The 16740-nt window shown below is 36.7% G+C and overlaps 1 protein-coding gene and 2 long non-coding RNA genes across 4 annotated transcripts in view; 1 reads left to right on the forward strand and 2 right to left on the reverse strand.

The window, feature by feature from the left end:
- LOC134798744 (uncharacterized) overlaps positions 1 to 16740 on the forward strand; it is a 174934-nt gene that overhangs the window by 119136 nt on the left and 39058 nt on the right. The gene's annotated exons all lie outside the window — the stretch shown is intronic.
- LOC134798741 (uncharacterized) overlaps positions 1 to 16740 on the reverse strand; it is a 477103-nt gene that overhangs the window by 108768 nt on the left and 351595 nt on the right. The window lies entirely within an intron of this gene.
- Positions 1 to 16740, reverse strand: part of LOC134798685 (uncharacterized) — a 222647-nt gene that overhangs the window by 16190 nt on the left and 189717 nt on the right. The window contains exon 3 of one of the 2 annotated variants that reach the window (XM_063771055.1): positions 14459 to 14551. In XM_063771055.1, coding sequence (XP_063627125.1) covers positions 14459 to 14551 — 93 coding nt within the window. Of the gene's footprint in view, positions 1 to 2895; positions 3288 to 14458; positions 14552 to 16740 lie in introns of those variants that run through there. The other variant, XM_063771056.1, reaches the window with a different exon arrangement.

A 16740-nucleotide genomic window follows, 5' to 3' on the forward strand; every position in this document is an offset into this window, starting at 1 on the left:
CAGCCGTATTCTAACTTGTATAGAAACTATTTTAGTATCAAACGATCGCGTGAGATAAGAATTTGAGAGAGCGAACGGAGTATACGGCGCATTTCATAGGTCGTTGATTTAACGGCAAAAATATTCCTAACAATTGCGTCGGTATTTTAGCACGTGACCTAGTTGAGTCATTTTATTTTGGTGTTATATTTTTTTTGTTTGAAACTATAGTTGTACCGTCAAGGACGCATTCATCATTCTTAGGCAAAATGCCTATCATTAAGATAATTATGTTCCAGAAATCTAATTTCACAGGTAACCAATTATTTTACGTGTGGTATGGTCGAACAAATATGCCTACATGTAAAAACAGAATTAAGTACCTACATATTAAAATTACTTTCAGCGGCAAAAGTTTCAAGCAATATAAATATTCTTAACTCAATCACTTTATAGAATACCCCGGTCGTCCTCTTAATTAGCGGGCCTTTTAGCAGATGTTTTGTGAATTTACATTTATTGTGTGACTCAGTGACTCACCTCCTCCACTGTTTACAATAACAACGACGACAAAAAAAGATTGTAATCTTATGTGAGTTTCGCACTTCGCGTGCTACAAGATTTATGATCGATAGGCATAGGTATTTTAGAGGTGGAAGATTCCTAATAAATCTTAAATTGACATTTGTGGTTATTTAAATACATAAGTGCTCTTGCGGATAAAGTATGACATAAGCATAAGACCATAATGTTCAGAGGTTGTGTGTTGAAAGTCCTGAGAATGTTTCTGACGTAAGATATGTCAGTGATAAATAATCGCAGATTAAAGATAAAGATATGTAGTTTATTATTCAAGTAGGCATATTACAATGCGCTTAAATATGAACCTCAAATAAAGCTACACCGTTTCCAATCCTACACCTCTGCCTCGAGAAGACTTAAATTTCCCCTCACTTGGAGGAGGGTATCCAAATATGGGACCGGCAACAAACTCGGCGGGACACATCTTTTCAAAACATTATATCTTATAATTAACATGCATTACGAGTAGGTAAATAAGAAAATTAAATCTGGTTTACAACTATAAGATTGACATTGCGCATGCAAATATAATACCTACTAATAATGGCACCTACAGTTTCAGACACTATACTAGATATATACAGATTGCTAGAATTTGATGAAAATGGGGGTCTAGACAACTGCTATCAGTCTGGCCACTCCCACCCCGTCAGATCACGTTCCGCAAACTACAGACCGCAAACAGGTACAGCTTTTTGTTATTTTCACTTTCGTAGGCTTCACGTACGTGCTTTCATTCCGGCCTTGGTGAAAATCCTTGTCAACTGTCTCGGCATTATTTTCATGATAAAATAATATAATTGCTAAAGCAAATTTTTGAAAGATAATACTAAATTTTGTGATATTTGTGAGGTACAAGCGTGCGTGTTTTAGCAGAGTCTTCCGTGTCATGAGATGCCACGCTGAACGCATCAGAGTGTTTTCATAAACAGGGCCTAATTTTTACTTGGATATTTTAAGTAAAATTTAAAATCATATTCCCATTCAAAGACGTATTTTAGCATACGTAGAGGTTAATTAAAATAATACCAACTCTCATTATAAATGAGACCCTCATAGACCATTAGCCTGCATTTCCTGCTCACTTGACTAGCTAGACAAACAATTGTTGCAAATGACAAAACAAGAGGAGGAAATAAGCTTAATTACTAAGTTGCCAGTCCGAGCCGAAGGGCCAAGGGCTTCCTTGAGGAGGCCCTTGTGAATGTTTCAATGAGGAAGTATGCAATTACGGAAGAAATTTACACACTTCCTTAAAAGGTCGTTGAACGTACTTAAATTTAGCAATTAAATCTTAAGCCGATACAAAAATAGAACACGATTTGGGTAGACAGCAAAAAACAACAATGACGAGACACCTCATAACAACATAGGTTCATTGTTATGTTGATGAAAGGCAGGGATCAAATTAGTTCCTTTTCTTATCCGTTGTTAGTCTGTCAGTGCCCGCACACTTTGAAAGGAGAGAAGTTTGAATGTATCATTCAGTGCTAAGTTATACCAGAGGGCCGGATGGAGCACAGATAAATCTTTGTTTACAACAAGGGCTCTCGCTTCCTTAGAATTCGCTTAGAACTTTGTTAGGTCACGTCTTCTTTTTACAACAAATCAGATACTGATGACACTTGAGACTACCTTGAAACTTAAGTTCCTTGTTGGAATTTGTGAAGTCATTAGATTGGCATTTTGATTGTAATTTGTTATGACGTATGCGTTGACGTACGGTTATTGATTGAGACGTTGTTATAAAATTATGTAACATTCATTGAATTGTTATCAATGAATTCTAGTATGTCCTCGCTATTTCTATAGAAGTTTACTACGTAGTTAGGTACTTTGGAAATGGGACAAAAGGTTACTGTCGTATCGGGCAGCAAACTTTGCTCTCTGAACTCTTAACTGAGTTAAGACAGCCCCAGGGACCGACTCCAAATCAATATCAGCCACGGCCTAATCTTTATTGCCTTAGTTCGCTTATTGTTTTTATAACTATGTTTAAAAAAACGCTTATCGGGATTATACTTGAAATAGATGTTATTATTGATCATAAGTATATGCCATTATCTTCTGATAGTCTTTCTCATGTCATGTAGATATAGATAGGCATTGTAGTTTATTAAATAGTTTAGTAACCATGACGATAAAATTAAATTAATATAAACCTTTTCAGGGACATAAGGGGGGACTTCTACCTATACTTATATGTAGATGACTAAAGAGTGTACGTTGGGATATATTGTTATCACAATGCGTACTTGAAGTTTAGTAGGTATTATAGAGCTGATTCTAAACAGGGAAGCCATTAACCTAAATCAGAGGCCACAAATAACTCACCACATGCACCACTAGGATCCACTGCGCGATCTGTCGCATCTTCGATATCAACTTTTTGTTAGAAGGCATGGTTACAAAGTCATACAATCCAGTCTTGACTATATCGTAACAAACTATGCAAGGAATTCACAAATGGCACGGAACGATCGCTAACTTTATCGACCGTTTCACTTGTGACACGCACACACACACAATCTCAAACTACACTTTCACAAAAACTTGTTCTCAGTCTACGTACACGAAATGTCTGTCACACAGCAGTTTATAATGTAAAATGATGTGCAACCCTAGGTGTTAGGCAGTAAAACCTGCGTTATAACACCTAGAACGGTTCTTTGCTTCACGAGTCCAACTGGAGACTGACAACACTGCTCAAACACTATACGCGAATGTGTAAAACGGTGACTCATCGCCCCGCATACTGTTTACCGAGGCTTGAGTCATCGCCGTAATTCGCCGCGGGCGCGCTTTAAGCGCTTCACTAAGCTCCGACTAAGGCGTAAACCGCTTACAAATGTCAAGCGCTGGAATGCTATGTTATAGGAAATAGACTCCATTAATACCTCCGTTCCGCACGTGTACAACGATAAACCACGCCATAATAGACTTTAAGGTATTAGTCACAAGAACTAAGGTCCTTATTCAGAGTTGGTTGGGTAGGGAAACGCTAACTTTCGCGTTTGAGTTAAAACTTGTGTTACGGCACGGCCTCAGTAGATCGAATGCCGTTTTGAGGTCGTTTGCGCGATAGGAACGCTAAAATATCTAATGAACTACCTACTATAGGTAATTGACAGTACTGAGTAATCGTCTTATCTGTAGTGAAGGCGCACTTCGACTCTGTCTAATTAAAATAGATACGAACTAGATTAGAAATAGTTTCAAGCTTGTTTCGAAACCAGTGTCTGTACTCGGATATCTATGATGCGAAACGGTAACTGGCCAAGCGTAACTTTTTCACTGACCAATGCTCTGTTCGAACGGTTCATTTAAAGTTCTCCTCTGAGAAAAAGAGCAATCGTTACCGAATTAAGGAATTAGTTATCAACAATTCCCATGGTTAGATTGTCTCGTCGCACTTTGGCATTTACATTTGCATATGGCCGACCTTTTATGGGCCTTGTGTATACGTAATATGGCGAGATTTAAGTTATGCAGCGAAATATTGTAGACGGACGTATCAAATTGACAGAGTCAATCAAACATGTTATTCTTTCATGGCTTTGTTTAATAGTGTTGACTGTGACCAACACTATGTCTCTCTCTTACTTTCGAACTCTTCTTAGATTTTCCTTTGTTTAGTAATTCTCGACAGAAATTGGGCCAAGCTGCCGCGCTAATCTTTCTTACATTATTATTAATTTAACAGCATAATAAAGTAATACTTGGTTTTTTCATATATTTTTTTCTTTCATCAATAAGCAGTTTTATTTAATAGTTCCTAGTTTGTTCTAATTTTCACTGCTTGCAACTTCATTTCTAAACTCTCTTCATACTTATTTTCTGGATATCTATAGTATACTTGGCCCTTATTAATTTGATATATGAACATTAAAATGACACAAAACATTAATTGGATAAATCACGCTCATAAAAGAGCGCAGAAACTCGTATGTACTCGTAATTGATCATCAAGTTGAACACGTACCTATTTATTCAATTTCAAGTTTCTGATATTTCATACATTTCCTTCCTTACGCTCATCAGTATTTTTATTGCAAAATGTCACAATAAATCATAGCTACAATGTTGTCCTTTTCTGTTGTATTTTGTAAAGTTTTTTTTTTGTACGAGTATTAAGTAGGTCTAGCAGACGGCCAGAAGAATAGATGGCATAATAAAAATGCTCTATTACTAAGCAGAGAGTCCCGTTGGCACCGTTAAGGTATGAAAACCCTACATATTCTAGCCACCTGGCTAATTTTAACTCTGTATTCCTATAAATTTACTGAAACTTGAATAACTTAAATTATAATATTCTAGAGTGATATTCCAGACATGCTAATGACACTTAAGTGCCAAGTCTTTCAAGGATAATGCACTTAGTGATGACATCACAGCGTCCGACAGTAATATGAATCATGCAAAAATGTTCCCTTACGCAATGAACAAATTAAAAGGAAAGTAATGTACGACGAATATTTTAATTTACGAAATTCGCGAATGTGAGTCAGCTCAGGGTTTATAAAGTAAACCCGCAAAGGTATACATGCCAGTACTTTGACTATTAACAAATGTCGAAGACAACTTCTCTACACATGCAGCTTCAAACTTCGTGGAAGCAAAGTTTCTTAAAGTATGAAGATTTGGAGGGAGGCGTAAGGGTAGTTCCAAACTGGAGTCAGTTTGACGTAGAAATTTGATATTTCTCTGAATACAATGCATCATAGTCTAACCTGCCTCAAATTGCGTTATATAGTACCTAACGTCTACAATAAACTTAGACTTCTTAACTCTATACCTACTAAGTATTTAACTGTGTATGTGATTCCGTTCATTTATTGTTTGTAAAAATAGTACTATACAGAATGCCAATAACGTTATGTTATTTGACTTGATATCATAAAACCTATATAACAGGTACGACGGTCACATTTTCACACGCCTACTCAATCACGAGTGGGGATTCGTCTCTTAATCGCCTGCGTGATAATAATTTGTATAGGTAAGCAGGAGCGATTTCCTGGACCGGCAGGCCGGTAGCAGGAGCGTAGCTCTACTAGACCCGCAGGTTGCAACGTATGTTCGAACAGGTTGCAACATGTGCATCGAAATCGAGGCTAAGTATTCCTACAGCGATCAGTTAGTGTCACGACAATACTGGTACCTAGTATTCATAATAAGGTCTCTTCATCATTGGCGCCGCAACCGAATGCGGCGGTGGGGGTAATAATAATAATTCTCTAAGGCCCACTTACACCATTCCACTAACCCGGGGTTAACCGGTTAAACCTGGAGTTACCATGGTTACCAGTACAATTTGACACTGGGTTGACGGTTAAACCGCTTAACCCCGGGTTAGTGGGATGGTGCAAGTGGGCCTAAGACGTGTATATCCAGAGGGACGTCAAGCATGTGGATAGAAAAATCTAGAAACCGTATGGTTAGGGCAGTTTCTAGATTTTTTAATAAGTACCTCTTTGGTTATGATTAAAGGCTTATATTCAGCAGAGGCACTAGGAGGTATTCTTTTGAACAATAGCTTCAAATTCAAAAAGCGTTGGTTTTACATTTGACCAAACTCAGTTTGAGGAAAGAGTCGTAGGTACCTTGTAACTTGTAAGATGTAGTATACTGAGTCAGAATGCTGCTAATGAGAGTTTTTGTGTGGTTCTCGATAAGCGCGGTGCAGTACTCTTTTAATTACCGAGTGGCTAATCAGGTGTTTACGACTACCAAATGACTTGTTTACATTTATGGTTTCCTCCGCGATGACTAACGCAATTAGTATGTAATCAAACTGTATGCACATGATTAAGGCAATATAACTACTGTAAGTTGTTCGACGGATGTTTATATAATAAGTTTAACTGGTATTTGATAGAGTACAATATTGAAAAAGTGTTAGCGTTAGCGGTAAGAGCGTGCAACTTTAAGTCGCGTCGCGAGTTAAAGACCCGGCTCGTAGGTACCTTTCGGAACAAATGAACGATACATCACTTGATATTTTTATTTACCAGTCGCGTTTCGGTGAAGATAACCTCGCGAGGAAAACGGACTAATCCCAATAAGGCCTACTTTCCCCTCTGGGTTTGATGGTCAGATAGTCACTTTCGTAAAAATTTGTGCCTAAACCAATGGGATTAGTTGCAAAGCGGTTCCCAGACTCCCATGAGTTGGTTTAGCTTACGCGTAGATATTATATCATTCTGCATGTCTTTTTATTTTCTGTAAAAATATTCTAGAAAATACGATAAAGTGAGTTATAAGCCTAATGGGACACAGGTGTATATGATATGTACACATACTACATATACGGAGGCTTAGTTTCACATTATCACTATGGTAATTGTCTTATCGGTGACTCATAGGTGTTCCCTATCAACCCCACTGGGTCACATATGGGCTGTGACGCTCACGTGAAAATAATGAGTCACTTTGTGCCGCGGCAGGTGTTCTGTATTTGACGTTTTGCGCACGTCAGGGGTGTTATTCTGATTAAAGCCAACGGCAAAGCCGAACTATCAGAAAAAAACAGTGAAAATTACTAGGAGTTTTCAAATCTTACTGTTTACGGAGTTGGAAGTTTCTAAAGACAAGCAAAGCTAACATAAAATAAATCTACATTAAACTCAAGTGTCAAGTGACCAACGCAATTGTTTACATTAATTGTTACAAGTGCATACCTCCCCATTTATGAATGGAATTCATTCACAAAGTGAGTATACACTTTTGCAGCTCGCTGTCCAAATATGTACTGTATTTCACGTGTAGGCATAATAAAAACTTAATACATATTATCATTTTGTATCCCATCTCGATTGTTATTACTCCGCACCAACTACATGATTCTGTGTTAAGCAACGGTTGACCGTATTGAACGCATTAAAGACATTCCGCTATTGTAAATTTATGTCACTGGTTAGTCAGAGCGTTCGACTTGCACTCGGTAATGGGAATAAAGTCCGGGGGTCGGTTGGAGTTTAGAACGGAAACAAAAAAGTGACTACCGGTATTTTGGGTAACAAACACATTGAACGTTGAAGCAGGGTTGCGAGCGTGAGAAACAAACTTAAATGTTGTGCGTCATTATAATGAATTTTAACAATATACCTCAGCTACGTGAATTGCTATTATTCAAGTCGTAGTTTTGCATATTTTTTAATCACGTGTTGTCACTAGGTTAATCATTAATTACATGAGGTTAGGTCGACACAGTAGGTATTACTGTATAGGTGTAGTGCTAGCATAGGAGCAGCATGACAGAACTCGCCCGCGAGATAGACTCCCGTTCTAAGCCTACAGGACGAAATTATTAATAAATTGGGCGGATATAACCTTAACTTCGTACTATCGGTAGTAACTAGCACTGTGGTCGGCCACAATTATTTAGCCGCTCAAGTCTAATAAATTATTCGTTGTCTTTAACGTCAAAATGATTTTATATTTCGCTAACTATGAAATTCAATTAAAAGTGCAAGTATATATGCCACCAGTAGAAAAACCGTGGACTATACGCTGCTAACTTACGCCAAACAATTACTACACCATAAAGGCCGAACCCTCCCAATTCAGAGTCGTCGGGCCCGAACAATTCCGACACCCAAGCATTGAAATCGTTCGCACTGCGACGCATATTTTACACGCCTATTTGAGCGTTGGAAATATCTGGCGAATACCAGCAAATCAATAAATATCACCGAATCAATCAATACTGGCGAATAAGTTGGGCTGAGAAGATAACGAATGATAAGATGAAAAGACAATAACGATCGCTGGAGCTATCCTGCTCGCTATTGACCGTACGTGACATGGCCACCATACGAGTACGTCTAGTTATGTCAGTTTACGACTTATCACACTGATGAGTCACATACACAGTCACATAGACGCCGTAAATTAACTACATAGTTATCAATGCTTTGGTCAGTATTGAAACAACACGACCATCGGGAAATTATTTAATACTATATATGCATGGGCGACGTATTCAATTTATGATCATTCAAATTAATATTAATAATTAAAACCTATTTGTGAAAGTAACTGGAATCTTTTTGTTGCGTTTTCACTACTGAACAGATTATGTTAAATTGGCATAGAGGACCGACGGTAGGTAAACGACGGTTTTGGGATCCACCCTCTGGGTGAAGGGTGGGAATTTGGGAAAATGACACAGATCTAAGTAGCTAATACCACGCAAGCAGAACTGCGGCCGCTGTGGGTACTGCTAGTGCTCTATAAGCGACCCCAAAAAATAAAAGCCCACCTCATCCATGGTGATGTCACTGTTACTTTCTCGTACCGCGCTTGCGTGACACACGGTTCATGTATGGGCATTACTCGGTCATGAATCTATATTTAAGCATTAAGGATGGACTATATCCTTATTAAAGTTTAGCCGACCTAGAAAAAGTAACATTTTAATTATAAATACTTACTTAAGTCAGAGAAGAATTCAAGCTTTGGCCGAAAAAAAATATAACGACTGAAAAAATGTATCTTGAAGGTAGGTATTTATAGCGTGTTCTGACATTTGTTCATTATGCCAGTCTGTCTAGTGGTTACAGATTGCCTAAACTCAGGTTAACCTAATCAGATTAAACCTAACTAATGCGATGTCTATTATTAATAAATAAATGAATATCCAACGAATCTTATAAAGTAGGCATATATTACGTTCTATAACACTAAACTCTCGCGTTTTGTAGGTAAGGTTTACTCGGGTAATTGCGAATGTCAAAAACTGTCGGATAATTCCGAAAAGAGACTTTTATTATGATGGAATTAAGGGTGATTTTCATCTGAATTTCGGAATTATCCGACATTCGGTAATACCCGAATACACCTTAGACATATTTGCGAATCGTCGTGTCGTCGTCGAAATTTAAGTTAAAAACAATGAAATTATATCGCGGTAAACCTGTTCGTATAATGAAATACCTCTATTACGTTCTGTGATTAGCTACTTAAGTCTGCAGACACCTAGTCTACTAGAAACAATGACTTGTTTTGTTAATTGTTATGACACTTCAAAGTTTAGACAATAGTAATATTTAACTACGCACTGAGTTGTCATTACAGCCTACAAGCCTACGCATAAGGTAAGCAATGACACACCCCCAATAAGTACAATTACACTTAGGGGCAAATAAATTGGATCTCTCAAATTTAATTGTCTGTAAAGCTACAATTTGGTACTTATTCACAACACTGATTCAATTGAAGCTATCTACAATTAATATTAATGAAGAGACATTGGGAACATTTTGTATAGGTAACAAAAAGGGCCTAGAGTTAGACCAAGCTAAGTCCAGACTGTGAAAGCGTCATTTGAGTCGCTTAACTTCAAACTCGGGTAAATCTATCAGATTATGCGATTTTGGTATTAAGAAAAGGTAATAGGGTAGATATTTGCTGAGAGGGTCGACTGGATTTACCCGAGTTTGAAGTTAAGCGACACATTTAAACGTCATGATTTGATCGAAGTTTGACGTTTAAAATATGTAACCCTTGTAGGTACAGTCTGGGCTATCAAAATCGCTGCCAACTTAGCTTGGTCTAACTGTAACTTGTTTTTAATTACTCTTTTGATTACATAATATGTATATTAAACCCCTAATTGGTTACTCGTATTTTTCTATCAGAAATAATGGCTAGGTTTATTTCAAAAGTTATCTATAAATTCTTTCGAAACTTCGGCACAAATAACCCGTTTTAGAACATATTTTTAGCATTTTACTTTTTTATTTGCTCTGAAGTGTATATTCTAACACAGAATGACGAGAACATTAACCAATATGGGGCGGTTAGTTAACAGTTGACTCATTTTTATTCACCCTGACTCATTGAGGGATCGAACTCATACGTACCTCAATCAATTGTTCTAAGCCGATGATTAACATGATGACTTATAATAATCACTGCTATGATACAGCTCAGTTAGATGCAAATATTTTTATTAGCCTGCAATAAATGCGCTATTCAAAGTGTTCAATTGAGAGTGATTACATGTTTAAGAGAGGCATGGGCACTGTGAATGTCATCTCGCTTTGTGTGGTAGGGCACAGCACAGAGAATGTCATTTCATGGCTCCTCTGCACGATGGGCCAACGCCGGCCACTCCAAGGGACGCATTTATGCATTAGAGGGAGCAAGTGATATTGCTATCTCATTCTACCGCATGGCTGCGTCCCTTGGATTGGCTGGCGTTGGCCCATCGTGTAGAGGAGCCATCAGATCTAGAGCAGATCCCAACTGGAGAAGTACCTCCACCTTATAGAAAACCGCAGCCAAATAACACACTATAGACCCTACTCATCCTGTTGTCACAGTGTAAAAAGTAAATTGTTTTATAAGTTATAGACTGTGGTGTTGTGTTCCGGATGATAAGGCCCTAAGGTTGCCAGAGCTCAACGAGGGTGCGGTGAGTTAGGGTCGAAAACGCGCAAGTAAAACCTCTGGAGTTGCTGGCGTCCATATACTACGGTGACTGCTTACCATCAGGCGGTTTTTTTGCCACCGACGTAGTATAAAAAAATGTTCAGATGGTATTTCACATAATTTTTAAGTTATCTAGATTTAATTTATCCAACTGTTACATACTCTTTTTCTTAAGCCCCAAGACACAGGCTCAGCCTAGTTTGGGGCTTACCAGACACCTCCTGTGCATGTACTGTGTTCCCAATTATTATCAATAAATTATTCTTGTTCTTATTTTTAATTATAAGAGCAAACGCGAAATTGCTACTAGACTGTCGAGATTTTCTTATATGTAAAATCCACGCAAGCTTTCGTTAATAAATCTAAACTTCAATGAGATAACATATATTATTGAAGTGAAAACTTCTTTAGCGGCGCTGTGCACTTTTTGTGATGGGGAAAAAATGTTAAACTCGCGACAAGTCACGTGACCGTAAAATTCGTAAGACGTAAGACGGACACGTGACCTAATCGAAAAACTGTTATTATGCTTAAATGTATTCTGATCGCAAATAGCACACGCTTTAAGAGAATAAATCAATTCAAATTCCTACAAAATTCAATCTCACTGTCGCATTTTCTCACATTGAAAGTTTTTTTAAATCGCTTTGTTATAACTTATAATAAACTTTCAACTAAAGTATTTGAACTTTGCCCGCAGGCGCGACACCCACTGCCTCGGGTATAGAGAAATCTGTGTACTGATCTAAAGATTTTTTGCAGGATTACAAGAGCATGACGCAGACACCTGACAACTTGACATGAGCTTGTGGCGGATATTCTTGTGACTTGACATGTATGTCTTGACAAAGAGGCTTTTAAATGTTAACTTTTAATAAATAACGAACGCTATTCAGATTAATAAACGGATATAGATTAAAGTTGTCTGGAAGAGATCGCTCTTTAGCGAAAAGACTACTTGGTGTCTACCATAGTTTAATGCTTAATTATATGCTTAATTTGTATGTTTATTTTATAAAGAATATTTGTATTTTGTTGTATTTATCACAACCCATTTAGGTCGCACTAGTATGATTATTTGCTGAGACGTTTATAAACCCTTAGGTATCCAATGTACCCATACCTTCTCTGCGTCACAAACGTGTACGTCATACCTAGGGTTTCTGCTCGAGAATTCTCGAGGCGGGAAATCTCGAGAAATTTGTCCCAAGTCGAGACGGGAAAAAAAAAACTCTATGCCTCGAGAACTCGAGAAATAAATCTCTTGTGATAAGTAAATAGAAAACACGCGTATAACACGTGGTGTGTCTATAGTGTATTTCTTTAGGTATTTAAATTAATGTAAACAATGTTTTTTTTTTACATTTTCCGGTACTTAAACCATTTATTAGGTAGTTTACCAACCAAATAAAAAACTGCCTTGATCCGTCCCCTAGCGGTCTGGATTCAACCGATTTTCATGTTTTGAAAGTTTTGAACTATCGTGAATGACGTGTGTTTTTACAGAAAAACGCTATTATTATTTTTTTACTATTACTTATGAAAGCAAAATAATATAAAATATCATATATGATTTGTTAATTGTTACATATTGGCCGTAATTTATTTTTCAAAAGCGTTTTTCAATAACTTTTATTAGCACGTCAAGATCACGTATCTTCTTTCTAATGCAAAATGGAATTACCTATAGGACCTAGGATGTATTAACAAAAACCTCAAAACTAAATTACTATTGATAAATTAAATCATTCCGATATATTCCTATTAGCAAAATATCACAATTTTAGCAGCTTCATTGTTACGTTCAGTAAGTATCAATATTATGTAGTAAAACTTCTGTAAGTTTGTCACATCAAGTTAAATTTATTGACTTGAATATTCTTGCCTAATGAAATAGGTACCATATTGTAATTTGTTTACATTTTGTTAAATATGTACCTAAAGACAATTATACACTATAGCATATCACATCGCCGTTGCGCACGCCTGCACCTATAGTTTTTTTTGTTTGTTGTTTAATTTGTGATTATTGAAGAGAGCAATTTATGGTGACTAAAAAATTACCATACGTTTGATTATTGATCTCACCTACGATTCGCGTGAGTCTTATTTGTAATAAAGCAAAAAAATGAAAATAACATGGTGTTTTTTTCAACTTTCAAAATTTCTCGAGATACTCGAGAAACTCGAGAAATACTGGTCGAGAATTCCCGCGCCTCGAGAAATTAAAAAGGTCGAGAAACCAGAAACCCTAGTCAAACGTATACCTACTGAACAACTTTCACTAGAGCCAACTCCAAAATCTCCAAAAAAATTTGCTGTAAAACGAAATATTTGTACATATTATTTCTGTACAGCTTTAATTTTTTTCGGGTTTAGTCCCAGTACAATATTTAAAATAGTTATGTGTAATTCTTATATGTTTATTGTTTTGTTTATCTACCTATGTATGTAAATCACATGAAATAAATAGTTTTGTCATTTGAATTTTTGTTACCAGAAAAACAACCAGTTTAAGTACAAGCGACATGCACAGCCATATGGTGTCAAAAGTAGATAAAATTTACAATAATATATACTTACATCAATATGTGTAAATATTTGTATACAATCGTATAGGTATAGCACACAACCAAGTAAAGATGCAGTAGAAAACAGTGATGACCTTTTGAAGAACGCCCCGCGAAACCAATGACTCACTGAGTCATTCAACTTGTATGATTGTATCTGAGCAACGAACTCGGTCAGTCGTCCGCGTGACGTGACGAACATGGAAGCCCCCATCCTTTTTAAGTCCTGTGAGTCAGCCTCCGCTTAAGTACATTGTTTACCTTCGTAATGAGCTAAGTGGATGACGTGTTATGAATCAAGTGATTAAGTAGTGATAATTTATTTTATTGCATTATTTGCAGTCTTATCTGCGCAACTTAAGAACACAGCTACGCAAGTAGCAAGAAATTGATATAGTAGACGCTTTATTCTGTTATCTTCCCACGGCTTTTGAAAATGATTGAAAATTGTACATGTATTAAATTAAATGAAAGTCTTAAGGAGGAAAGTAAAATTACCCAAGTGAATAATTATTTACATCAATAGACTAATAGTAGTACCTACTAACTACACCACTTATCATTGTCGCTGTAAATATCAGTATTAATATCTTATCTAAATTTTATAAAGTAGTAAAAATAACGCTATCTAATCAAATAATCTTGAAAGCTTTTGATTTTTCGTGCCAACATCGTCACTGGTTAATTATCGCACACGCTAATAGAACAAAGTGAATCACTTATGTTCTAGAACAGATAGAACCGATACCTAAATATCTATCTATTGCCTACTACAACTGAACACTAGTATAAGTAAATCAATTAACATCTAGGTAATAAGGCTAAGGCAGTCGTGGTAAGGCTACTGAAGAACACAACTCAGTGCTTCTGTTGACGTTTTGTTTACTTACTTTAGGTGCAGATATTTCATGGAAGGAGCTAGGTCGGGGAGCGGGTCCGGCTATGCAGTCTGCCGGCACGCTGTAGTCAGCGCAAAGGGCGGCCTGGAACAATACAGTCTTTATTAAACACACCTACCACAATTAATTTTGAAGCATGGAATATAAGCTACACAAAATATATTAATAGAAACTATGTGGGCAAACTAAATTTTAGGATAAAAATAGGATGAACTATGATCAAAATTAAAAGAAATAAATTCGTCGATCGAGACTTTTTGGCGCCGATGATGATTGCAGTCATTTGTTATGTAAGATAAGTGAGGTAACTTTGAAAAACCTACGTACGGCAAACTGATGTAAATATTAGAATAATACAATACTAATATTAACAATAAATTATACATTTAAAAAGTTATGGAGACAAAGTTTTGATTGTAAGTTAGCATTCCATATCAAAGTAATTGAAGTTCTTTGACATAGTCTATACCAACACCAACAGGCGTATAATGGATGGGATAGCGTTAGTAACACCACGGGATTGAAAGAGACACAAACTCACATTTAAAGAAGGTTTAGGAGGTACAATATAGCCAGTAGCACATTATCTACGAGTATTTTCCTCAAATACTTATTCGTATTTGTTTTTCACATTCGTTTGGGAAAACAAAGAGGTTCTGAGCCATTTGCGCAAAAAATGCCAGGTAAGTTACCTGCCCGAAGATCCTAAAATAGTTTTGCGTCAAAACAAATATGTTTGGAAATAAATTATTGGGAATAAATCTTGCCGCAAGGAACCTTAAATACATCACTGTCCGGGTGACTGACGGCGTCGGGCCGCGTGCATTCTTAATCAGTCCCGATTGAACTGAAAGAACGAGACCCGTTCAATGAACGAAATACGACCGGAACAAATGAGCAAATAAACGGCCAGTCTTTAATATCGATCGAGACAATTTAAAATTTATAAACTGACGGCAACTCTGGATTGTAAAATCATCCGAGCTTAAAATAAAAATGCTCCATGATCTCTATTTTTTGGCAGTTATATCAATATATCTTGGACTCTATTCATGACCCAATGACCCATGACCCAATCTGAAACTACGACCTATCAATCAATATGTGACAATCCTAACAATATAAAAGTACCAAGAAAAAACACAAAACATCATCGAAACAAACAAGGTATCACAACTGAAGATCAATCGTCATGCCATGCATGTAGGTACACTAGTAGTTTGAAATATAACTGCAATTAAATTTAACATAATAATATATGACGCTACCGACAAATATTGAAATAGCAAACTGTTTTAGTTAAAGCATAGAAATGTGCGAAACGTCTGATTGCTTCTATTTCATTCTGAATTAAAATACAAAGCTTGTCTCAGACTCGATAATCTATTTAAAAAGAAGTGAACAATTCGCCCCCATTTAGAAAGAGCTAGAATTAATTGGTCGCAATTATCTTTTTGTTTTGCCCCCAAAATTAAACCGTCTCCGTCATTAATTATGAGCCGAACGGCCAAGTTTAACAGTCTAAAGTATTTCCTTCGAGATACATTTGTAAAGCTTTGGGCGTTGAAAGTTACCAATTTATGGCCATTCGCAAATATTTGCACGGGAAGTTTTCAATAACATTAGCGCTGAAAGTATAGCTTTGCATAACGTTGCTCTGGCTAAAATCGATGGTCTGATGTAGACGGGAGAGACTTTTAATTTTTGTTTTTGTTTAGGTAGGTAATTCGTAGCCACGTCCCTAAAAACTGCCATGTAGAAAGAAATTTCAATACACATACTCGTATCAGCCCTAATTTATTGAGTTTGCTCACGTCTCATCAATCTCATCATTCTCATCAATGAGTTGTTAACAAGGCGCATTATGAACATTATCCCTATGAAATTTATGAGTAAAATTATACCAAACTTCCGAAGGATTTTATTGTTATTTTATAGCACACAGCAATTTCAAGTTCACATTTTTCATTGAAGCATTTTAAAATTAAACCAGCTATAGCATCACGGAGCACTAAACGCTTTACCCTCAGCTTGTCCCAGGGCTTTATACAAGATAATGGTTGTATAATGGCTATATGGCGTGTATTATACAGCATGTTGAAAGGGTGCATAGTTCTGATATTGAGTTATGCAGACGGCCTGTAGATGACAGCTTCTAAGCAATAGCTCGTCTGGCTATTTTGTGTTAGTCTTATGACCCTGCACGATCAAGTTTAATATAGATATTTATTATTATTTTTATGAAATTCCAACCGCCAGATAATACACAGCTA

This window comes from Cydia splendana, chromosome 17 (genome assembly GCF_910591565.1).
Source record: "Cydia splendana chromosome 17, ilCydSple1.2, whole genome shotgun sequence".
Classification (NCBI taxonomy): domain Eukaryota; kingdom Metazoa; phylum Arthropoda; class Insecta; order Lepidoptera; family Tortricidae; genus Cydia; species Cydia splendana.